We start from the raw sequence: 26439 nt of genomic DNA on the forward strand, positions 1-26439 counted from the left end.
TATACAGAACCATTTATAGTCACCATTTTTCACCGCGCTAACATACAGAGTATTAATTTAAGTACCAATTTAACCATAATAAAAACATAACTGAATCACCACAAAGTGTTTTAATATTAGTAATTCACTGGAAAGCCTATCCAAGGATGTGTGGGAACAATCTAAATACTTAATTAACTTAATTAATATATCAATTGGAACAGATAGATGAATTTTTCAATTCCAGTATATTTGTGAAACTAAGTTTGCAATGCATGTGTAATGAGTTTTGAATGCGAATGTTTTGTAAATCTGTCATCAAGATTTTACTACTTATAGCTAATGTTTTTTAAAATTGGAACATCGTTCGGTAGATTGAATTAATGTAAAATTAAATATTACCAGGTTGAGTCCAAATGGTATTTTTTTAAAAGCGTCTTTAGCTTTTCAATCCAAACCATATTATTTTTATACAAACAGAGATATTTCCTTACAGGTGTCTTAGGTAACTGTTGGCTTTTGAGCGCTTTGGCCGTGTTGGCGGAGCGAGATTCTCTGGTGCGAGGGATCGTTCTCCGAGGCGAAGGCGTCTCTCCACAGGGAGCATATCAGCTGAGATTATGCAAGGACGGGCGGTGGACAACGGTGCTGGTCGATGACCTATTGCCTTGTGATAAAAGAGGACATCTTGTTTACTCACAGGTGAATAATGGCAATTTGTTATTTTTAATTTGACAACAAAGTTAATTAGGTATAGCCAAATGAAAAATACCTTCTCTACCAGATGGAACCGAGATATTATGAAAGCGAATCTAAAAAAAAGACTACATTTCATGGTACGGAATCACTTTTTTCAACACATTTTTTTTTGTTTTTGACCATGTCTTATCCTAATAAGATTATATGGGCCTCCACGTAGTGGAGGTTTGCATTAATAGATTTTTGTTTTTACAGGAAATGGATGTTAGTCACTTGCTCAACCTATTAGGTTACAAACACAAATTGAAAAACAATAAGTATGTTTATTTGCCAGGCCCAGGATTCGAACCTGGGACCCACGACATTATAAGCTGACACGTGATTCGCTCGGCCATCATGCGATTCAATCCCGTGGCTGGGCAAAAATTTGATGTTTTTTTCCTATGCATATTTCATCCAGTGCAGGGACTCATTAGGGGGGAATGGGACGATTTGACACCGCGAACTGGCCTCCGCCGATTGGCCTCCGGTTATTGGCCGCCGGTACAATCAGACACCGACCCAATTGGCCTCCGGGACGATCGGACGCCGGTACAATCGGGCGCCGACCCAATTGGACACCGGCCCAACTGGCCGCCGGGAGATTGGACGCCGCACGGCTGAATTAAATGCGCAAAGGAAAAGACCTACGTAACGACTTGGTAGAGAAAGTAGACACGACACTTTAATGTGCTTCTATCTACTTAGTGGTTGTACCTTATACATTTTTCGCTTATGATTGATAATAATTGTTACTTATGCTTTGTGCTGTTTATAAAAAGAGAAGAATTCTTTCCTCGTCAGAACTTGAAGATGTGCATAATTAAGTAAGTTATTTATTGTGTATTCTATTCATATTAAAAATATATAATATATATTAATAATGAATTGGTTAGTGAAAATAATATCTTTCGGCGTTTTCTCGATTTCATGTTATTATAATTGAACTTTATATTTATTCATCATCCGTAAATAAGTATTTTGAAGTTTATGAAATTACAAACAATATAAGTAGGTAAAATACTTGAAAGGTACCTACATATTACATTATATATTATATTATTGTTTGAAATGTGTTGGTCAATCGATCTTTAATAATTAGGTACAATTTATATTAATCAAGGCGTTTACGTAATAAATAAAATAAGTCTATAATAATTGACAAACTATACCGTATTCAGTACCTACATGTATTCTGTACCTACATTATTATATATTATGTTGACAAAGCGAATTTGTATGTAGGTGCATATTATTATCAATAGACTATCGTTTGAAATAGGTGTTAGGTTTCTTCGGCTTAAAATTGCTTATTACATTTTTATTACTAAACGTATTTTATAAAAAACGCGCTAACTCACATTAGAAAAATTTCAAGAAAAGTTGACTCAAAAAATTCAGCACGGTGCATAGGTAAATGAATATTTTTTCATAGTGTGGTATATTTTTTTACATTATTTTTAAAATAACTGGAGTAGAGTGTGCAAGATATTAATTTAAGTCGAAATGTTCATATGTTAAAAATTTCACCTTTAATTTAAAATGTGTACACATATTTTTGTTGAAAGATAAATAGTATGGCCAACATCAATACATTATTATAAACATTATTATGGACGCTAAACCAAGAGATGTTACGGAGACTTGAAGCTTTCGAGATGTGGCTGTATAGATGCATCCTCAAAATTTTTTGAACTGACAGGGTGACAATTGTTGAAATTCTCAATCGAATGGGAAAGGACCAAGAAGTTCTACGTAGTATTAAAACCAGGAAACTACAGTACCTCGGCTACATTATGAGAGGACAAAAGTACAGTATTCCCCAACTTATTATTCAAGGAAAGATCAATGGTAAGCGTAGCAGAGGACGGCGCCGCATTTCGTGGCTTAAAAACCTCCGTGATTAGTACGAGTGCAGCTCCACTGAACTATTCCAGGTAGCAGACGACAAAGCTAATATTGCCTTGATGGTGTCCGACCTCCGCTAGGAGATGGCACAATAAGAAGAAGAAGAAGATAAATATTTATTTCTGAAGAAAATCTCACAAATGGAAAATTCACTGTTGGAATATGAATACGTATAATATAACAAAAACAGTAAAACAAAATAGTAATAAGTAGCAGTGTAAACTTAATAATTATATATCCTCTTTGACAACAAAAGTCAATACCACCACCTGTCACCTGACCAAGGCTACTAAAAACCATCCACACATTATATATATGGTGGATACAGAATGGTGACATGACTTGGGAAGATAATAAGAAAATAAATAATCTAGGGAAAAAAATTATATTGACTGGTGAAACATTTCACCAAGCATGGATTTATATTTTATGAGTTGTATTGTTTTGTGTAACTACGTCGAAATATATAATACCTATTATATTAATCACTAGGAAGCCGATGTTTGTAAAAGGGAATTATTTTTAATTTATCTGTGGAAATACCTGGGTACGTGGGAAAGCCCCAGATATTTAAAAATAATCTGATCTAACTACCTCATTAGCTCGATCAGGGGTTAAAAAATGATTGGCCTTTGTCATGAGAATTATACAACATATTTTAATAGCATTAAAAATATTTTTAATAGGACAAGAATTTCGAAAAATGTCTAACTCATCGGCTAACAGTCTAAGAGCCGGCTGTCCAGTGTATTCGTCCAAAAATATCAGCCAAATATAAAATAAAACATTGGAGTGATCCTGAAATCGATAATTCAATACCTACTTTGATTTAAAATACAAAAGCCGATTGCCAATAAGTAACGCAATTTAGAAAGTGCTTCAGAGACAATTATAAAAGCATTAGCTCACTTCGATACAAGTAGATAGGACTCGTATAGCTTAGTGGCCAGAGCACGCATCTGGGCGCGAATCCTGTTGGATGTCGTATTTTTTTAGTTAGGTTAAATAATACTGGGTAATTATTGAGTTTGGAAGAAAATAAATCATTAAATCGACATTGACTGATTATATTGCAGCACGTTTTTATAAATTAAATAATTAGTATAACACAAATTATGACTTAATAAGTAGAATTGAACAGTAAACATATTATTAAATATATCGATGACCCAATCACATGAACCTTTTTTAACTGCAACCGGTTTCGTCCACCCAGAGGCTAGTCTAGGCAGTACGATAAAAATTGCGTTTTATTAAATTAAATCAATAATAGGATTCATTTCCACCATGAATTTACAGTTAACATAATTAATAAAAGAAATATAATATACATAGAACACAGTTTGAAAACCCCTTTTTTTGAGAAAAAAATAGGTTTAATAGTATTATTTCGATCAGGGTTGGCGAACCTTTTTACGTACGTGGGCCAAAATTTCCCTATTATAATTGTTCGACTGTCTGACATACCGAGATTCATGAGAAAAAAATGTAAAACAGTTTTTAAGAATGCTATTGAAAAAGTTTAAAGATTATAATTGAGTTCTTGAGATTCTATTTTCACTGTGTTTCTAGCCGAAGGCTAATCTTTTATTCGTTCAATAATTTTTTCCTTGTTTTCAAAATTTCAAGGAGATCGTGGAAGCATTTTAGCAACGTTTTTTTCATATTATTATATTCCCTATCACTAACTAAGCGGTTTTCCGTTTTTAGCGATTATATTTGAGGTACAATAATAAGCAGCTGTTTATATTTGAATGACTGCCGATAAATTTCACCAAGTTGTCATCATTGTTGGATGAATATTTTTATTTTTAATCTGTCATTTTTGCCTGACTTTCGTTGATTGGTAAAAATAATATTAAAAACCGAAGAAAACATTGCTCTGTCGTCATCATTTTTTAATATTATATACTTACTTATAAGAACATTAATTTATTTGCAAAACTTTCTTGTATATTATTAAATTATTGTAGGTTTTTTTCTCTTTTCAAAATAAAACATTCGCGTGCCATGAAAAATCATCTCGCGTGACACTGTCACAGGTTCGCCATCACTGATCTAGATTCATTCCGCTGTAGGGTTAATGCTTTTAACTTTTGCATTATCTACTTAGTATTAGTATTTTGAGATGTTTAAAAAATACCTAATGATTATTTACCTTTGTATACATAGACCATAATTTCGGAGTATATTTTCGGGGCAAATTTTCATAACAGCTAAATATGGTAAAATAAAAAAATGTATAATCCTCGTCATAGACATTTTCTTTGATCATTGTAAGTGGCAATATGATGCAAATCCTTACTGCTTATTTTAATAATAATCTAGTTTATCGTCACCGTTTTAGCAAAACCATCTATGTGCACTTTCTCAAATTGTGCAGGAGAAGGATAAAACTGAATAAAAAAATAATGTTACATTTAAACATTAAAATTATGAAGAATGCTTTATTATAATCAGAAAATGGTCTAAGATTATTATTTTGTTAACAAAAATCTTTTATTTTTAATACAAAAATAATAAAAATACAGTTTGTGATGTCACATAAGTTGTTTTGACCGTTTTGTAAATACACATAGTTTAATTTATTCATCAAAATGTGAATAATAATAAATTCATGAAAAACTGTTACATAAATAATAGTTGAAATATACATAGTGCATTAGTGATAAATTGCAATATCATTTTATTAATTATTAATGCAATAGTGAGATGATATTATATTTATAAGTTCGTTTACTTTCTATTAGCAGGTTTAAATGTTAGGTTATCGTAGAAATAGTGGTGATCTTTCTCTATTACACTTTTTAATTCCTGAAGATGTATGTATTTCGACTGTGATATTGGCAATGATTCATTATATTATATATTACAAAGGCAGTCGGTTGCACTGATAAAGTTGAGTTTGTAAAAGATTGTTCCATCTGGTAGATACTGTAACATTTTAATATCATATACAACAGGATCTCCGATTCGTTTTCCTGGTCTGATTGAACTTAATCCAGATTTAATCTTATCCATAATTCTTAAAAATTAAAAATCAATGACATTAATTTTATAAGGTTGTTTTGCTCTTGCTAGCCGCATACGTGCTATATAATCAGACGGTGAATATATTGGAGGCTTAAAATACTTTTCTTAGGTGGCATGTGCACTATCGGCCTCTATCATGGTGTGACCTTTTTCCAGAAAAAGCTGTTGAATCTCGATGTTTTTTCTCTCTAAAGATATAACTTAGAGCAGTAGCGAATAATTTATTTCGGTTTTGATATCCACACCCATCCGATATTAGAATTATTTCATTGTATTGTCCTGCTTTCGATGAGATGAGACAAATTCATTAGAAGATACATTATGAAGAATGTATATGGTGAAATTGTGTAGTTGCAGCTTTTGTTTATAATACATTTGTGCCTGTGTTTTGGACATAGCAGCACACTTTGGAGATCCATTGTGATTACTAACCGTCCAGTAATACTTCTGGTACTCTCCTTCATTTCATTTTTGGTCTTCTAGCATCTTTTTTTTTTTTTTAATAATGTGGCTATTGTATTCCATTTCTGAAACATTCTTCATTTTATAACTACAGCAGATGGCAGTGATGGCACACTGATCTTTACGTGGTTGGTGGATACTGATTTTTTGGTGGTAAATATACTGGAGTATAATCTGCTGCTTTATGACCATTTTCCAGAGACCATTTTTTATATTCATCATGCATTTGTATTTTGAATCGGAAACACAATTCCACATACACCCTGGAGGTATTTTCTCTGCAATAATGGCTGGGAACTTTGGAATTAGATCCAACCATAATGTAACATTTTTCCACAAATCTCTCCGTTTTGATTTTTGGTTGCACTACCAATTATTTATCTTCAGTCAGATTCTTATTACTTGTCATTGTTGCTTTCAATTGACCACTGTCATCGAGACGTTTGTAGTTGTTTATCCAACTTTTAAATTAATTCTCGCCTATACCCTATTGACCATGTAGGCATCTTCCAGAAATTATTGAATATTTCCTGTCTCTCTTTTTGAGAAAGCATCTTTCAAACCGTCGTGCAAGACCATAATGCATAGCATATAACATAGAAACAAACAATGTGTAGCCAAACTGTAAAAAAACATTACACTCTCGATATCAAAATACCATCTATATGTTACTATATATACACATAGTTGTTTTTGTGAACCGTGGTTTTTGAACCTTACACATAGCTGTTTTTTATTTTTTGAAATATCTTCGGAGCGAGTTTACCCAACACATAGATCATTTTACTGGCCTATAGAGAAAAAAATAAGGAATGACTTGGTATTTAAAAGTCATTTTTGATAAAAGTGACACATAGATGGTTTTGCTAAAACGGTGACGTTATATTCTAAATTTAATTAAACGTTAAATTTTTTTTTCTAACAGTGCTTTAATGAATTAAATTTACAGAAAAGATGTACGCATATACATTACAAGTTTTAGGTAGATAGGTAGGAAGGTACCTAATATTGTATTATTAGGTTCCTCCATTTATTCCTTTATTTTTATGGATAGTAATAAATATTTTGTGTAGTTTTCGTATGTTATTTTGTTATGAGGTTTTTTGAGATGAATATGTACGTATATTATGTTATTTAAATATCATAAGCAGGATTATAAAATACCCATACGATGTGTATTTATGAACTGCATTTTGTTTTTATATTATTAAAATGTATTGTCTAAAATTGGTTGTCATTGAAAATAAATGTATTATTATAATTGTCGTTTTATTTATCAATTTTGCTTAGCACTGCATAATATTGTGTTTTATTTTATTATTTAATATTGGTATTGTCTTTTCATCAAGGCTTCACTGTGAATTAATACCGTTAAAGAAATTCAAATGTAAGTATTATTATAAAAATATGACTTAGCAAATAGTGAATATTATTAATTACTATAAGGTTACTTTACATATTTATCCATCAACCTACTGAAATATTTACAGCAGATTATTTTCTTAAATTTTTAAAGATATTTTTATTTACCCTAAAACACACTTTAAAATGTATTGTTTTAATTTAAGAAAAGTCTGAAAGAATATTATTTTCATTCAAACTGGCTCAATTTAACTAATAAACTAGAAACAGACAAAAAAATAAAAAACACACGACGAAATAAATAACAATAGCTTAAGTGTTTTATGGTTGTATTTTAAATCATATACATTTAATAAACTTTAAAAAAATATGTACCATATACGAATACATATATTTTGGTTACTTACTGTTTTTATTCGGTGTTTTTCCTCGCTTTCTGTGAAGTTGAGTTTCGCATAACATATACTTACTTAATTATCCCCTTTATAGGGACACCTACAGATTCGTAAATATAAATTAAAATACGTAAATTTAATTGTGCACATCTTTAAAATTTTTCCATTATTTTTATAAACATCATATATATACTATACTTAAATAAAAATGACTAAAACTTCCAATAAAGTTACAAATTCGCTTTGTCAACATAATATCTAATGTAATATATATAAACCTTTCAAGTAGTTTACCTACTTATATTGTTTGTAATTTCATAATCTTCAAAATACTTATTTACGGGTTATATACACATATAAAGTTCAATTATAATGACATGAAATCGAGAAAACGCCGAAAGACAATATTTTAACTAACCAATTCATTATTAATATTTGTTGTTTTTAATATGAATAGGTAGGTTTACACAAAAATTACTTAATTATGCACATCTTCAATTTCTGGCGAGAAAAGAATTCTTTTCTTTTATAAACAGCATAAAGCATGAATAATAATATTATTATCTATCATAATAAAAATATATTAAGCGCAAAATGTATTAGGTACAACCACTAAGTAGATAGAAGCATTTATTAAAGTGTCGTGTCTACTTTCTCTACGAAGTCGTTACGTAGGTCTTTTCCTTTGCGCATTTTATTCAGCGGTGCGGCGTCCAATCTCCCGGCGGCCAGTTGGGCCGGTGTCAAATTAGGCCGGCGCCCGATTGTACCGGCGTCCGATCGTCCCGGAGGCCAATTGGGTCGGTGTCCGATTGTACCGGCGGCCAATAACCGGAGGCCAATCGGCGGAGGCCAGTTCGCGGTGCCAAATCGTCCTAGACCCTCATTAGGGCGAATGGTTAACAACCATTCCTCATGAAAAAAAACTGTTTATATTACATGAACTCTGTGGAGGTCCATATGCTCCGCTAAGGAGCAAAAATGCTCTTTAAATCATTTAAAAAAAAATCAATTATTCCATTAATTTTATTTATATTTATCCATTACATTTGGATGAACAATTTGAGTCGCTTAGTCGCCAAACCCGCTCTGGGCTATTTTTCAATAAAATTAGTTTTGAATGTCCGTAATATGTGTTATATCAATAGGTCTACCAGCCTATCGAGGTGCGAGTTTTAAATTCCGCCCTGTTTTGTCAAAAAATCAAAATGAATTTTGTTTTGAATCACCAAATCCGCTCTAGGATAAATAACATGTTACTAAATCCACTCTACATAAACAACGAATAAGGCAGTGCAATTCAAACCATGATTTTTAGCATACGTTTAAATCGCTATACAAAAATCATTACTACTAGCATCAACATCATCGTAAATGCACAAAACAGTTTTTTGTGATTTACTCGAAACTCAAAAAACCTCCAGAGCGGATTAAGCGACTAAGTGACTCATTTCAAACATGTAAGTCAAAACAATCAGCAGCTATAAATAAGCTGCCGTGTTAAAATTTTAATGTGCAAAGTTTTTATGTTTCCGTCATTTTAATTGTGTTTGACAAAGGAATATAGTAGTATGTAACATGTATTTTTTGTGTCCATAGGCAAAGCGGAAACAGCTATGGGTGCCTTTGATTGAAAAAGCTGTCGCAAAGTTGCATGGTTGTTATGAGGCTTTAGTCTCCGGGAGAGCGATAGAAGGTTTGTTTTATAATTTTCCCTATGTTATATTAATTCGAATTAATTTCCATAAAGATATTTTTGCTGCCAAGTCCTGGAGGCCAATCCCCGAATGAAGCACTGCAAAACACGTCACCGAACCGCTTCAACTGAAGCACGTAAAATTTTTAGTTTTACAGGAGATATTGTGTGTATAGAGCTTCGAATGGAATAGATACCCGAAATATAAGTGCGAGTGAGAAAGCATTCAGCATGCTTATACCTCATGTCCATGCGTTAGAGTAAGATAAAAAGTATACATGTCATGACGGAACTCTTGTCAATTTCATGGAAATTAAATAACATTTTTATCCATTTTGGTAATGACTTCATATTTAATTAGTATTTATTGTTAACGTTGCATTATTAAACCATTCATTGTTGAAGTACGTAGCCAATTAATTTTTAGACAAGCTAGTTACGTCTCCAATATAACAATATTACAACACGGAATTTCCGTTGTATTTTGCAAACAAACATGTGTGTTTCTGTATTACAAAATCACAATAAATATTTAAATGAGAATTTAAACACAAAATAATACTTTCAGCGGTAATAGTTATGTAAAAGATAGAAAAAAATAGATTAACAGCCCTCTTCAATACTACGTACGAATTTCTGACGTTTAATAATATGTCAAACGGAGAGTTGCTAGCGCCTCTACCGCCAAAGCATGTGTACTTCAATTCCATACTGCAGTCGACACTACCGGTTGAGTTTTAATATACTTCGTTGAAGTAGGCTTGCGCAACGGAAGCGCAACCGGTCATAGTGCTTCATTCGGGGATTGGTATCCTGGCTGTTGTACATTCCCTGTCAATGTTATAAGAAGAGGTTTACAACTAGTCATTCTATTTTTTATTATGATATTATTATGCTAGATTAAAGTGAAGGATATAATTAATAATATGAATTGGATTCTTCAGGATTGTGTACGTTGACGGGTGCCCCTTGCGAGTCAGTGCCTCTTCAAGCGGGAGCGGGTGCCGGCGAAGAAGAACTGGACAGAGATTTAGTCTGGGCGCAGTTACTTTCTTCGAGACAGGCCAGGTTTCTTATGGGTGCATCTTGTGGTGGAGGGAACATGAAGGTGAACACACAATGTTATCTTTTGAAATTCCTTAATTTGACTTAACTGGTTATATGCCAGGAGATTTTAGTATGGCCGTGCACGGACATACGCCCGCGATTATCTTTGAAAAAATAAAACCTAATAAATATATATTTTTTGGCAATAAATTGATAGTATCTCAAATTATATTGCAAAGGTAGCTATACATAACTGCCTGTGATAGGATAGACTGTGTCAATTATTGCACATAATATATGGCCACCAAAATATACCGAACCATCATTATATAGAATTATTTAGATGAACAGTTACATGTCATACAAACATAATAACGAAACATCAATGTGCTAATCTACAGAATATCAATTTTTCTATGGCTACCAATCGCCCACACTAAAAATGTTGAAGAATCGCTATCAGAATTGTAATACAAAGTATCCCTATGACTTCTTTTAGATATGGTCCAAACTTCTCGTCCATAATACAATGGAAGCTCAACAGCTGTTTATAAATGTTGTTGTTATCTCAGGTGGACGAGGACGAATATCAACGGTTAGGCCTTCGTCCAAGACATGCCTACTCGGTGCTTGACGTGCGGGACGCTCCAGGTGCCCTGCGTCTGTTGAGGCTGCGTAACCCGTGGGGGCACTATACGTGGCGGGGCTCCTACAGCCACGCCTGTCCGTTGTGGACTGAACCCCTGCGGAGAGCATTGCAGGCTCCCAAAGATACCGACGATGACCAGGGTGTCTTTTGGATCTCTTTCGATGATGTCCTCAAGTAAGTTATTAAAATAATTTCTACATTACTTATAAAAGGTTCTAAAAATCTTTTTTTTGTACTGAATGGGATTTGAATACACATCTTTCACTTTTCTGGCAATTGCTCTCGCCACTGAGCAATCATGCCTTTTGCTAATTTTACTAATACATACAATTTATATGTATATTCATTAAAGTTGACAGTATTTTTTTGTTATAATAAAGCTAGCCATTTGAATTCAGCAATAGAGACAGACAATAGATGATACTACAGCTCTCGTGTTACTGTCCTCTGTCTCGGTCGCAGGATTTGAACCCACGGAGCATTTAATTACTATTTAATTAGCACATTTAAATAACATGCTAATTATATCGAACGGCCAACTAATGAGGGCACAACAGCTGTGCCGTCAGCGGTGAAAAGGTAGTGAACACGGTGGCATATTGTATAGCAAGACTGTAATGTCGTTAAGGTAAACAATACAAGTAATTAACCGTGTCCATTGTTATTTCCCAGATACTTTGACTGCATAGACATCTGCAAGGTGCGCGTGGGATGGCATGAAGTGCGACTCACAGGCACTCTGCCGCCTCTTGCCTCAACGCGCCACCTCTCCTGTTTGCTCCTCACTGTTTTGCAGCCTACCGAAGCCGACTTCACACTTTTTCAAGAGGGACAGAGGTACATTTATTTTTCTGATTTTATGCCACAGCCTACACTGATCAAAATCACACACGTCAAAGAAGTAAAGCCATTTTAGCACCGACTCCTCCATGTCTCCACAAAAATATGCGCTGGAGAAAGTAGGCCTCAATAATATGTCTATAGCACACATCGTAATGATTAACTTGAGTATTTATTCATCAATACAGTGACGAATTCTCAGATACTTTATTAAATTTAAATTTTTTAGTTTCGACAGAGTGTAAACACAAGTGATATACAAACAAAATGACAATTCGACAAAAAACTCATATTTAGCTTGACCGGTATGTTTCCATGTGTGGTTTATGTTTTAGTGCTTTGATGGCCATATGAATGAATGCAATGAATGAATAAATTGCTCAATACATGTTAGAACTCATAAAAGGTGAATTCATCCCTGCTAAATACATGCAACGTCGACATGCAGTGTTGACAGCTTTACATTTTATCTGGGGGTGTACATCACATGAGAGGATACTTCGTAAAGAGAGCTCACTATCTGAATGGGAATGGCTGGAGAAACATTCAACTTAATGTGGAATGTATGAGACTGCTGATCATGGATAATACCAAATGCTGCAGGTTCAATGTTTGCAATCCACAGTGCTGTTTTACGGTAGTGAGTCATGGCACCTTAAGAAGATTAACTAACACAGGATGTGAAAATCTACGTAGTTAAAAGAAGATGAATCAGGCAAGGTTAACACTCTTCCAAAATACACGGCATATGTCCGAACAAGGTACAGCATCCCATCTTTATTGTTATTTTAAGTTTCAATAATTTTCCTGGCCGGTACTGATTAATTATTCTATGTGTAAATTTGCAGAAGTTCAGCAAAAGCGCAGAGATCACAACTGGACTTGTGCGTGGTGGTGTTCAGGGCTAGGGCTGGCGCTGCTCCTCATCCAGGAAAACTGGTTGCTCACAGTAAAAGACAGGTTAAAAACATTGTATTTCACTATCTCCCTCGTGACTCTCAAAACTATTCAATATGAAATATTTTATTAATTGAAACACAAAAAAATGGTATGGTTTTGAAGAACTATTTTTCAAACATCTAATGAATTAAATAAAATATGATTCTTTTAATTATTGTGATTTATGTGATTAAGTATTTTGAATTCAGTAGACAAAAACTTTGTGCATTTTACAGTCATGAATTATTTGTGTCATCGATGGATTTCACGACTAGTGTATAGCGTTGACCAGTTCCATTGGGTCATATTTTGACGTTGGCGAAATGATACACAGGTGCGAGGTTTCGTGGGCTGCCATAAGATGTTGGAGCGGGATCTGTACGTGGTGGTGTGCTTGGCTTTCAACCACTGGCACACGGGTCTGGAGGAGGCCAGCTCCTTCCCTAGACACGTTCTGGCGGTGCACTCTTCCAAAAGACTTTTGCTGCAGAGGGTGACTCCGCCTCCTCATGTCCTGGCTGATGCCATCATCGGTTTGACACTGGCTCGGGGGCAGAGGCACGAGGGCAGGCAGGGAATGACTGCTTACTATCTCACTAAGGTACTGTTGTGACATATCTTCAATATACCAGCATAAGTGACAGGAATACACGAATATCAATAATTGAACCATGTTTTGAATAATATAGCAGTGGCGAAGGATGGAGGTAGGCTGTAGAGATTCGCCTAAATAAAGAACCCTGCACTTTGTCAGTCATACTTATTTGTTTTCATTGAACCAAGACTATGAATTGCACATGGAATTAGTTTAAATTCAATTAAACCCTGCCTGGACCAAATCATAATAGTAGAGGTAGGCTGTGGAGACTCCCTTAACCTTTTTACTGCCGGTAGGTGTATGTATGGCGGTAGGTAAAAATAAAAAATTAAAATCAATTTACGTTTCAAGTGGTAAAAACGAATTCTGTTTCAATTCTGAGTATGTGACAATATTCCCAATATATCTCGTGTGTTCAAACATATTTGTATGTTTAAAATAATTGATTTACGTTAGTAAAATCCCGTTTAAAGCAGGACGTCCAAAGACTTTATTTTTGTATGAGCGGCGTTCCGTTCACGGAAAATTTCGCGTCTTAAGACGTCATTGGCAGCCATCCGGTTAATCCACCCTTTTTCAGTCATACTTATTTGTTTTCCTTGAACTAAGAAAACAAATTGAAGATGGTTTTTAAAAATCGATTAAACCCTGCCTAAACCAAACCAAAATAGATTAAAGAACAAAATAGAACCAAAATGTTATGAATGATTTAATGACATATTTTATAGATAGAAGAATATTTTTTATAATATCTATTATAGCTTGCTTTAGGCAGGGTTTAATTAACTTTTAAAAACTAACCGACGCCATCTGCAACTAGCATTCTTAGTGTCTGACAAAGTTTAGTGAGCCTATTTATGTCGGATTTCCACAACCGACCTCCACCCTTCGTCATTGGAATATAGTGTAACTTTTATATACTCACAGCGACCTAGTTGTTAGATCTGTCATCTCTGAAAGTATGAATTGTGGGCTCAATTTCAAAGCTGCCAAAAATTGTATGTTCTTTCAATGTGTGTTTGATCCAGTTTAACGACCCAATGGTTTGGGCAAATGACTAATAACTATTCCTTTCAAAAAAGTCTGTTAATACAATCTTCACTTGGTAGAGGCCAATATGCTAATATGCTACAATTAGGAACAGAAATGATAATTTATTACTTTTTTATTTACTTTATATTTTGCCTGACATGTTATAATGACTATCTAGGGAACTAAAAATCCCTCTCTTTTTTATGCACATCATTTACACTCCACTTCCCATTTACTACATATTCCTCATCTATTTCGAGTACATTACTTTTCTCCTGTTCCCTGATACTATAATATATTAAGAAACAATTTTATTGTCTTTAATTTGGTATATAATAGCTGTTTTACATTTTATAGGGCTGGGCCGGGTTAGTCGTGATGGTGGAGAATCGTCATGCCAACAGATGGATCCACGTGAAGTGTGACTGTCAAGAAAGCTACAATGTCGTCTCCACGAGGGGTGAACTTAAAACTATAGACTCTGTTCCTCCACTGCACAGGTAATTTGATTAATTTATTGTTTACCCATCTACATGCCAACGGTTGGTTTTATACCACCAATCCTTTGATAGTCAAGTGCGCTACCAATTGCACCATTGTGGCCATGAAAAATCTGAAAACTTTGGAGAACGGTTAGTACAAGCAATTATTTGACAAGGTGGATTGATTTGATTTCGGTGAGTCAATTGCATAAATTGCCGGTTGACATTTACGTTTCGTTAAATAAGCAAATTGTAAATTTTGTTTACAGGCAAGTGATAATAGTCCTGACGCAATTGGAAGGCAGTGGAGGCTTCTCCATCGCCCATCGCCTCACACATCGCCTGGCGACGGCAGGAACACTCCATGACTGGGCAACTCCGCCCGGCAGTTCGACACGGGGCCCCGCCAATTCCGCCTCCTCGGCCGCCTCCGCCGGCGTGACCGACCCACCCATCCCGCCTCCCGCCAACGCCTCCACCTCCTCTGCCACTCCCAATATCGAGGAGTCCCCCGAGGACACATACCGGCATCACCAGCCTCCTCTGGACCACCAGGTTCACGGGTTGCACGCTCCGAGGCTCATCACGTGAGAGGACGAACGAGACGCGGCGGACGGAGGGTTTTGATCGCTCGCTTCGGGTCGTGTCCCAGTTTTGTCTTCACCCAATTGAATCAGCACCCGCAACCTCCCGTCGGAGGATTACGTCGTTGTTCATTATTAATTATCGCACTTCACCACTTGGACTCAATTGTGCATCGTCTCCGGCAATTCGTCACAACTGATAGTGGAATTCTCGAAATGTAATGTTACCGATGTGCGGAACAATTTTATCGTAGTGGGGGATCTGGAGTACATTCTATATAGCACAATAATTAATACTCAATACATTGGAATGTGTTTTAAATTTAGCAAATTATTTTATTTAATTTATTTCAAATGATCTGGTTTGATAAAGAGCGACAATGTCGTATCAAAGTTAAATTTTTAATCTTGAATTATGGAATTCTTTCGATTGAATTAAAAAGAAAGTGAACAACTACAACTATAACTTGAGGTGCAGCGGTTTGGAGAGCTAATAGCTCACAATACACTAGCAATACTCACATAGCAACACTAGCACCACGCGCCTGAAGCTGTAGTTGTCGGTATCTGGGTACAAGGAAGAGTGTGTGGTGGGCCAATTGAGACGATCTAATATGACAGAACTGATGTGAACATCGTCGACGGTAGCAGACAATTTACAAATTCAAGTTCAAATTCAAATTCAAGTCATTGTTGCTCTGGAAGTTATCCAAAAAACACCATTTTCCAAAGCTTCGTACATCGTTTTACTCACAGCAGATTTGATCATTGGATATCCACCATTTTACCATTTGTCTCGAGTGTATTTTACCATGTTTGCAGCCTGTTGAAGGCTTTCTTTGTTTAGTACTCATGATTGGTACCTGAGGTAAGATCCTCAAAAGCTAAATTCGCTTCCTATTAGAACAGTTGGTCCTCTCCGGATGAGACAGTCAACGATGTAATTTTTACATGTTTCGATGAGGCATTAGTAAAGTATTTTTGACATATCGCTATCTTTATCAACTGATCACCGTTGAATATTTTTTTCAAATGTAATTATTGGAATTAAACTAATACGTACATATTATTTATTTGCCATCAGTATTTGAAAATGGTAGACGTTATTTTTGATGTCATTATGTATTCGCAGCTAAAGATTCCGAATTAATTATATACTACTTAGGCGATTTGGAATTCTGCAATCATATTGTAGTTTTCACTGGTTTTGTAAATGATAATGTGATCTCAATAATGTGTAATATTTTAGACGTTTGTGAGTTTTCTTTCAAACACGCGGCTACTGATTATTCATATTAAAATAACATGTAAATAGGATTGTCATGACTTCATTGTTATTGTTTGAATTTTTTCGGCGATAATAATTACATAAGTAATAATATCTACTGCCATTTTATTTTATTAATTTAAATTGTGTATAACATACAATTATTATTTTAGTAAATTGTTTGTTGTTGACAAGCATCTAGTTTGTTTTCTATTCACTATTTTATTCATTATTTTTACAGCAATAATTAAATGACATATTTTTATTCTATTTAATTTAATTTATAATATAATTGTGTCGGAGCTCAATATGAACATATTGTCTAATCCAGCGTTTCCTAAACTTTACATCGTCGCGATCCAGTATAATTTTTCACGGATCGGTGTGTAGGGACTTAGAATAATTTAAAATAAATTATTTTCACGATACATATTATATTTATTCAACTTTCCATGAGAGATATCGAACATATGACATTATTCCTACTTTTGCTGGTATTAAAATATGTTTTTACTGCCAAAAGTTGGTAAGTCTTGAAATCATGTTATGGGGTAGGTAATTGAAATTTGAAGTTTGACATGTTTTCTAAAATCAGGCATATATATCTAATTTAATCGTGCTTTATGTGCATGTTCTATATATATATATCGGATGACCATGAATTTTTTTTCTAGCATACCTACATATTTATATATAGATTTATAATCCGTTATTAACTCTAAATACCTAAATTATCGATTTACCAAGTTTTGGCAGCAACCCCACGAATTTAAGTATTCGGTATGATTGCTCTCTAGATGATACTTCAATTTCGAAGGTTTCGTTGACGTAACTGATTATTAAAACATATCAATAATTAATACTGATGAAACCATACTGCAAATACATTTGGTGTTACTACGCACAAATACACAGAGTGTTGCTGTCTCACCTTTTAAAAATATCTAAAACAATAATTGAGGATTTGCAATATTCTAATCACACATCCAAACAGCAAAATATATTGAATTTCATAAATGTATTGCAACTTTTTGCAAAATACTGCATATTTGTACAGCATTGTGGTCTACAAAATAGGAAACGCTGGCTTAATCTGTTTAAATAAGCACCACTTTTCATTCAAATTGTGGGGTTACCCTCCCTATGAAAATGTCACATAACAAAAAAAAAAAAAAAACACATCCATTTCGGTGTTATTTTATTTTAGAAATGGAACAAAATTAGCACTAAAAGTCAGCGATACTTTAACTTTGCATGATTTCCCAAAAACGTAATTTTATTGTATTAATATTGCATGTTAGTTAATTGGTATGGGTAACCCTATTGTTCACAGGTGTGTTTGCAATTTCACATGTTGTTCATTGATGTTCACGCACGCGACAAATGCGTTTGTTCAACAATGTCTCACCGATACTCTGTTGATGTTGTAATGGCTATATTAGTTCAATATTTAGATCACACTTAGGTATATTACGATCTCGGAGAATGTATTCATGTTTTGCATTTTGCATGTTAGGGAAACGAGTTATTTTTTTGCAATAAAAAATAATTTTTGACTAGAAAAATAATAAGTATATAGGTACCAAAGATTTGTGTTTTGTCCCTTTCATCAATAGAAATTTATTCTATCAATATTGTATGTTTGTACCATTGTGCACTGATAATCTTATAAATGCAGCTCTATTACACGTGTGTAACTTTTATATTTCTTTTAGTTTTTGATAATTCTATAATTTAAATCTATTCATATATTTTTTAGACTTTTAGGTTAGGTATCCATAAATGATGTCACATGATTTTTAGTAGTTTTTGATCCCCCCCTTCTCTCATCATCACAAAATCTTTTTCCCTCTCTAAAATATGTCACGTCTTTGAAATCCTTCCATTTGTCAAAATGGTCGATTTCAGTAGGTACTTATTTATTGGTTTTGGGACAGTCACATTTTATATAACTAAACTCCACCCCTCTTAAATCATCACATCATATCAGACCCCCAGGGGCGTGATGTCATAATATATGGATGACCCTTTACATCTTTGCCATTTATTAAATTGTCTGAAAGTGTTTTTGAAACTGTGTTTCTGGTAATGTTTTAAAAATGCTTTGAAATATATGCGTAGAAGATGAGCTACATATTTTTTTTTAATATCAACCATAATTATTGTGCTCCTCTCTGGAATAGTAGTGTTATAGATGAATGTATGGCGCATCATTTGAACTGATTTACTGATAACTGCATTATTGCAGTAATGCTCTTTTCCCAGAGAGGCTCAATTATTGGCATATTAAATCTGAATTATAAGTTAAATTCAAACATGATATTATATTTTATATTATGTGCCATCTAATAATAAAATTACTAATTTATTTTCTGATTTTAGTAAAAATGGGTACGTACCAAAGATGTTGAAATTTTTTTTTTTTTTCTATAGAGATGGAGCATAAAATATGTATGACATTGAAGCAAAATAAGGACTTCAGATTCACTGATTTAGTAAAGTTATATAGCTATAAGTAACTTTGCATTGCAAGCAGTGGCGGCCGGTGATTTTTTGGATTGTAATTTTTGAGGATGCGCTGGAAACTTACCCTATTGAAAAATTAAATCAATTGCGGTAGGTACCAAAATTATTTTTATCTTCACTGATTTAATTTGCAGTACACATAAATCAAAATATCTTACTGACATTATATTATATTTCTTACCCATTTTAAATTTAGAAAATAATGAATTCCTTTGTTTTTAGTTTAACAGGCATTATACATACGAGATTGCTAAATATCATACTAAACATAATTTGAGCGTGATTAGTAAGTCGCAGCGTCTATAATAACAAACCGTAATTCAAATCTGTAATTGCTCTCTACTCAGAACAATATGATGTCATTTTACCCGGTCGGCGCACGATGTTCTGGAACTTACGCATGGCGTAAACGATTAGCACGGTTTAAGTTGTTTTATAATGGCTTTAGTAAATACTAAGCTTTGGGTTCATTTTAAGTAAACAAAATATATTGCCGGGGCGCAAACGATTTCAGTGAAGATGACGTATACGGTGCATAGTGCCTGTATTATCGCCGATTGGCAATATGGGCACATCGGTTTATGGTTTGCATTACAATAAGTGAGCGATAATATTAAAAACCTATGAAGAAAAAATATGATTTACGATGTTGAACGATGTTTCATAGCAATGCAAGCAGTGCAGTGCACTTGCATGATGTTAGACCAGCCGCCGCTGACTGCAAGTTCATTTGCATAGAACTTCATACTGCCTGACATTTATTTGCCAATTTGCAGGGCATATGAAAAGACAATCGGTCAAGATGAGTACGTAGCCAATAATACTACACTTTGGTATTATGATTTAGTCGAAAAATCCTGAATTGTATAAAACCATTCATAACTGCACTCGAGTAAGTAATCACAGTGAACATAAAAAATGGCAGTTATTGCGTTAATAAGAAAATCAGAATGGCAGCTAAGGGATGTTAATATCTGTGGATATTATGTTCATGTGTTAGCTAAATAACTTCAAATGTCTATTTTTAGTCCATATTCTTTGGTATGTATGCATCATATTTATCTAGTTTTATATTTATTATTTGTACCATGTATTTTTATTTAGTTTATTTTTTATGTACTGAATTGCTTGCCAAATCTTTTTTGTATTTTACAAGATGTAAATATTTAAATTTAATCGTACATACCTAACTATATTTTATTAATCAGTGCTAATATTTACATAAATGATTATCAAATGAGAGGGTGGTGAGTAAATGTATTATAGCCAATTCGAATTAATTGTATTTTATGTTTGACTATTAAACAGTACAACATGAATAAGTTCATGGGTGATAGTTTTGAGATATTTGCAATTTTCTTGATAATCATTTTTATCAAATGAATACATGATTTTTTAATATACCAAATGAAAGATGGTTTTTTTAGCAAAAAAAAAGTATTTTGTTATTATTTTCAAAGGAATTTACAAAAAAACATAATCTGAACAAATTGTATTTTTTTTCAAAGCATTGAACAAATTATGCTCTCTATTTTCTAATAAAGAACTAAATTTTGGCATACCCAATTGCAAAATTTAATTTAAATGGACTTATGCATGAATTGCTTTTAGACCATTGTTTAAAAATAAATAAAATATACAATATAGACTGGCTTATTGAATATTGTTATTATACAGTTTATAAATAACTTCAAAGTTGCCATTAAACATATGAATAAATGATGAATTTGTCGAAAGAAAATTATTTATTTATTTTTCATTAAAAAATGTGTTTGAGTATTTAATTACATGTAATTAACTTTTACATCAATCTACTGCTAAAAATTAAAATGGAGTTCTATACATTCTTCATCTTATTGTTATATAGGAAACTTGGAACCTGTATAAATCGTGAGTCTAATACTACAAGGTTCTAAGTGTTTATATTTGACAAAACACACCTAACAATTAAGTAGTATTTTAAGCTGCCTCATTGTTACTTTTGTTTCTCCACAAATAAACACTTACAACCTTGTAGTTCTCCACTCGTGAAATGAGAAGATAATTAATTATTCTGATCTCTCCAACATTAAAAAAAACCGCTTATGTACATCAGTTAATTTACTTTGGCATGGTACATAATGAAATAATGAAACAATCATTGTATTTTACATCACAAAATGTAACTGTAACACTTAAAATTACACTAATACATCACTTTACCATTGAGATACGTTCCTGGAAAATTAGCTCTAAAGCAAAATGCCATATTCCAATTGATTTTGATTGAAATTGAATTTTATTTATTTTAAAATCACATTTTCTAAGAAAATACGTTCTTGAACAGGATCAATTTGAAGTATGTAGGACGTTTATTCCTTGTTCGAAATGAGAAAGCGCTTTTTACAAACCATTCGAGGTTTAACTGTGCATTTCCTGTTAAGTGTAATTGATGCAGACGTTTATTATATGTTAATGTTCTTCATCTGATCTAAATATTCCCTTCTCCAATTGTTTCTTTGACTTAAATTTTTTATTAATTTTTACTGGCACATTAGTTTTTCCCGATATCAAAGATATAAATCGAAAAGTGCTTTTATTGGCCGTATATCGAAAAGAAATTGGGCCGTAAATCGAAATCGCACGATAATTAAAAACGGCCATTATAGCGAAAAGCCGAAACAAGCGTCCGTATAGTGAGGTATAAGTGTAATAGATTTCCAATTTCATTTTGATAATATTTACTTTTATTCTATATCTGCGTTTTTCCATTATGTGTCATAGTAACATAAAATAAATTCATGACTTATCCGAGTATAAAATTTAGAATGACATGCTTCGTCTTAATTATTTTTCTTTGCTCAATTTTATAATACTTATAATTAATTTTGAACCCAGTAGCTTAGAACCCAAGCCCAACCCATCCTTCTTGTGAAGGATGATGAATGCTATACATTACTCGATATCCAATTGATAAAAATAAATGTTTTCTGATGGCCTATAATGAAATAGTTGATTAAGCTGAACTATATTAATTTATTTTATTAGTAAAAGTAGTATTATATACCCATAAACACTTTTTTTAACTGGCAATATATTTTAATTATAATTTATTGTGTCATCTTCATTGTCATGTTTTTAATATATTTTAATTTTATAAATATATTTTAATACTCATTCAAAGGACTGAATAGTGTAATATTATTAGTTTTTGGAGCAAACAATTATTTACAGCTATTATTATTACGTTGTCAGTTTTATTTTGTTTAATTTTATGATGTCTGTATATTATTATGAAAATATTTCTTTGTGTATTTCATAATATTAACTATTTATTAATTTTTTATATCGATGGGTGAGGTCACACATATTGTATGTCCAGTTTTTATCAAAATTATATTTTTACGTTGTTAAAACATTGTATGTACGCCTAAATATGGTATTTGAATAGGTTCATAATAATAATTATATTCATTTTACTTTTGATTTTTTATTGATTTGAATCTTTCAAATTCGATTTATCAAAACGTACAAACGTGAACTTGAATCATCTCGTCACCTTAATACTACAACTAGATAACTCTAATTTGGTCATTGTTGGGAAAATGAAATATAAACTTTATTTGATTTAGGTACTTACATCTAGACTAGAATTATTATTTAAAATAAAAATGGAAAATTGTGCTCGTCTAATTGGGAACAATTAAATAATTTCCAATTGTATGAAAAAATATTTTAGGTATATTATTATTTTATTTATTTTATGCATTTATGGTTTTAAAGTTATCTAATATTTTCAAACACAAAATTAATACAGTTCCCATTAACTTCTGACTTCCCTAGTTTTATCATATTGTAGAGAAGGAAATGTAGAATAATATTCCATAACTAACTCAAAAATAGTGAAAATCAAGTTATCTAGTTGTAGTATTGAGGTGGCAACCTGTACATCAATATTTCTATACACAGCTCTCTATATGCATAGAATAACGCAGCTATTTTTGACAGTAACTTATGCATTTGTTGTAAGGTTAATTACTATTCATAGTGTATTTGACTAAAACGTCATTAATTCAAGTATCCATCAATCGATATTTCCTCTAAATATTAACTCCACAAAATTTATTTTCATACAAGATTGTACTATATTTTAGAATTCATAATTCGTAATTCGAAATTATTTTCTATAGTATCATTTTTTTATTTCATCACGATTCCTGATTAAAATTTATATCAATTAGAAAACAATAATAAAAAATATTTGAAATATCTTAAATTTTAATTTTTTTTAAAGTTTTCCTGTATTATATTTTTAATCATTATGATTTAGGATTACATTAGTCCATTATTAATTTTGATCTTGAAAAATTCAGTATTTGGTCCATTATTAATTATTATCAACGTTTGTATATAGGTGATTCACCAGTTTAATACATGAATTATTTGATAGTAAACTTAGGTATGTATTAAACAAAGAGCTTTAAATATTACAGTATATTTTATTTCGATTGTATTTTGTTTAATATGTGATTGAACAAGACATTAGGCATAAATAAATAGTGTTCAAAAAGTAAGTCATCAAAATGCTTTTTATTGAGTTTTGGAACTGTTGTTAATCTGTAGTCAATTATAATTATGGTGTATTGTTTGAATAATTGTGAAAAAAAATCATTTAAGTACATTATTTTAAAAAGTAGTTGGTGAAATCTTAACGATAGTATCGAATTTTTATCTTTTTTTATCAGAAAGGTGCAAAGTTGACTTGATTAGTGCAAAGTTAACTAAACTGGTGCAAATTGTACCCATTTAAAGGAAAGACCCCATTTTATTCTTAATAATGCTTTATAGGTATCATATTATATTGTGTATTCACATGCAAAGAATATGTTAGTTTTTCATTAAATTTGAGTTATTGCATTAATTCCGTAAATAATATTGATTTTAATAAATTTTAAGTTTTTAACTTTCTATTGTATCTCTACTATGCAAATATTCAATCATAATAATTTAATTAAACATTTTTTACTTGATATAATAATATTAGAGTGAGAGTTTATAATCTGTAATCAATTAGTGTTTTATAAAAACGGTAACTATTTTCATTATAATTTGGCAGCAGACGACAGTGAGGACTTTTACAATGTTGTGAATCGACGGCTTATCTAAATAACCAGAGTGGAATGTGTAAAGCGATTTATCTATTAAACACTAGTTTAACAGTACTCTAAGCTCAATCGAAAGTTAAGCGCTCTGAGTCACGGAGTTATAATCCTAAGTATTTTTCTATCTTTGGCTATAAATGAATGTGTTTACTCGGAACCGAGATGCGGTTTATTCGCTGAGGAGAACGTCTTATAATAGAAAGTGTAAAGGAAAGGTTCGTAGAATACTAAATGTTATTTAGTTTTACAGTATCGTAGTGTAAAAAGGATTATCTGAGATTATTTTCTAGAAATTCAGCACAATATTAATACACTGAAATTGATCGGGTATGACTCGTGTATTTGGATATCAAATGTATATAAGATGTAACAATATTATGTATTATCTATTTGGATTAAATCAGGATATTATAATTATTATTATTACTAATATTGTATAATCTTGTTGTTGTAATACATACATACTATATTATTATTATTAATTCGGTTGAATACAATTTTTCAGCATCATCTTGGAACTAAGTTTCTTCATATAGATTTGATAGATATTTCGTACCTATAATTCAATGCTTTACTGAAAAAAAATTAATGTAAATTGTATTTTCTTTCTTTCGTCACGGACACCATTTCACGATATAACAAAGGGATTCAGAAATACATCAAATTATTGTCATTATAATCCCAAAGAATCAATATTCCACACTTCAATTACAACAGAAAAGTGAGCCAACAATTCATTTCTTTATTTATAAATAACAAGATCCACAACCAGTAATGCTTGGCGCCAAGGTCATTCAACATCCGCTACTCTTGACAGATCCCACAATAGTAACCATAAACAATAATGACATTAAGAAATTTTATCTGTGCATATTACTGGTAAAGTGGTTTTGTAATGATTCCATTAAAAGTAGTAATATTATTTAAAGTAGGTTGATTATTTCTGACAATCTTAATTCAATGTTCTGATGCATGATCACAATGATAGATTTATATGCTTCGGCGGTTGTTTTCTTCAGGTGATAAACTGCTCATTCGTCCTTTATTTTAGAGGACAGTCCTTGATTATAATGCTCTGCCTTTAAGATAAATTTTTCACTCAATTGTATTTTATTGCGAAATCAGTTTGTTATAATATAATATATTCGCTATTTTTGAAAAAGGATGAGTAATAAATATCTGAAAAATTTATATTGCAATGAAGAATTTTTTTTGTCTGATTCTAATAGGGACACTTGATTTGCAGTATGGAGATATTAAAACAGGTTTCAAATCTGATTCTGATAAAAAAATTTAGGCAAACATGAAAAAAAACGAGTTTGAGCACTAATGATTTATGCGAAGAGTTTTAGTTAAAAAAATATTCCCTATCAAATTATTAAAAGAAGTTAGGAAATATTTCAGCATTAGTATGGCAACCTCAGCTTAATAATGGCTGTTACTTAACAGCTGATTTGATCAATGTTTAACATTCATTTCTGAATCCCTGAGTTTTAAATCACAATCAAGGAAATAGTTGTAAGCCAATTTAAAATGGAAATGTTTCATGTGGTATTAATTATTATTATCGACAGTTTTGAAGTTTTTAACTTCGAAAGTGTTGTGAGCGACCATCTGTGTTTGAAAATATATGAATATAATGGCTAGTGTAATCACATGTAAATCGTACTCCTAAGTAATACTGATTTATGTGGATAAATAAATGAATAAAAACGTGACTTGTTGTTTCATTTACTTAAACTAGGTCATGAAATGAAATGT

The 26439-nt window shown here is 32.2% G+C and overlaps 1 protein-coding gene across 1 annotated transcript in view; it reads left to right on the forward strand.

The window, feature by feature from the left end:
- Positions 1 to 17118, forward strand: part of LOC147078179 (calpain-D-like) — a 44044-nt gene extending 26926 nt beyond the window's left edge. The window contains exons 11-19 of the mRNA XM_085961300.1: positions 476 to 681; positions 9477 to 9573; positions 10518 to 10681; positions 11193 to 11443; positions 11942 to 12106; positions 12958 to 13069; positions 13383 to 13649; positions 15036 to 15178; positions 15430 to 17118. Coding sequence (XP_085817426.1) covers positions 476 to 681; positions 9477 to 9573; positions 10518 to 10681; positions 11193 to 11443; positions 11942 to 12106; positions 12958 to 13069; positions 13383 to 13649; positions 15036 to 15178; positions 15430 to 15751 — 1727 coding nt within the window. The 3' untranslated portion in view covers positions 15752 to 17118. The remainder of the gene's footprint in view (positions 1 to 475; positions 682 to 9476; positions 9574 to 10517; positions 10682 to 11192; positions 11444 to 11941; positions 12107 to 12957; positions 13070 to 13382; positions 13650 to 15035; positions 15179 to 15429) is intronic.
- Positions 17119 to 26439: the final 9321 nt, after the last annotated feature.

Source organism: Rhyacophila brunnea, unplaced genomic scaffold (assembly GCF_057557595.1).
Source record: "Rhyacophila brunnea isolate RB1 unplaced genomic scaffold, BYU_Rbru_1.0 scaffold_12, whole genome shotgun sequence".
NCBI lineage: Eukaryota > Metazoa > Arthropoda > Insecta > Trichoptera > Rhyacophilidae > Rhyacophila > Rhyacophila brunnea.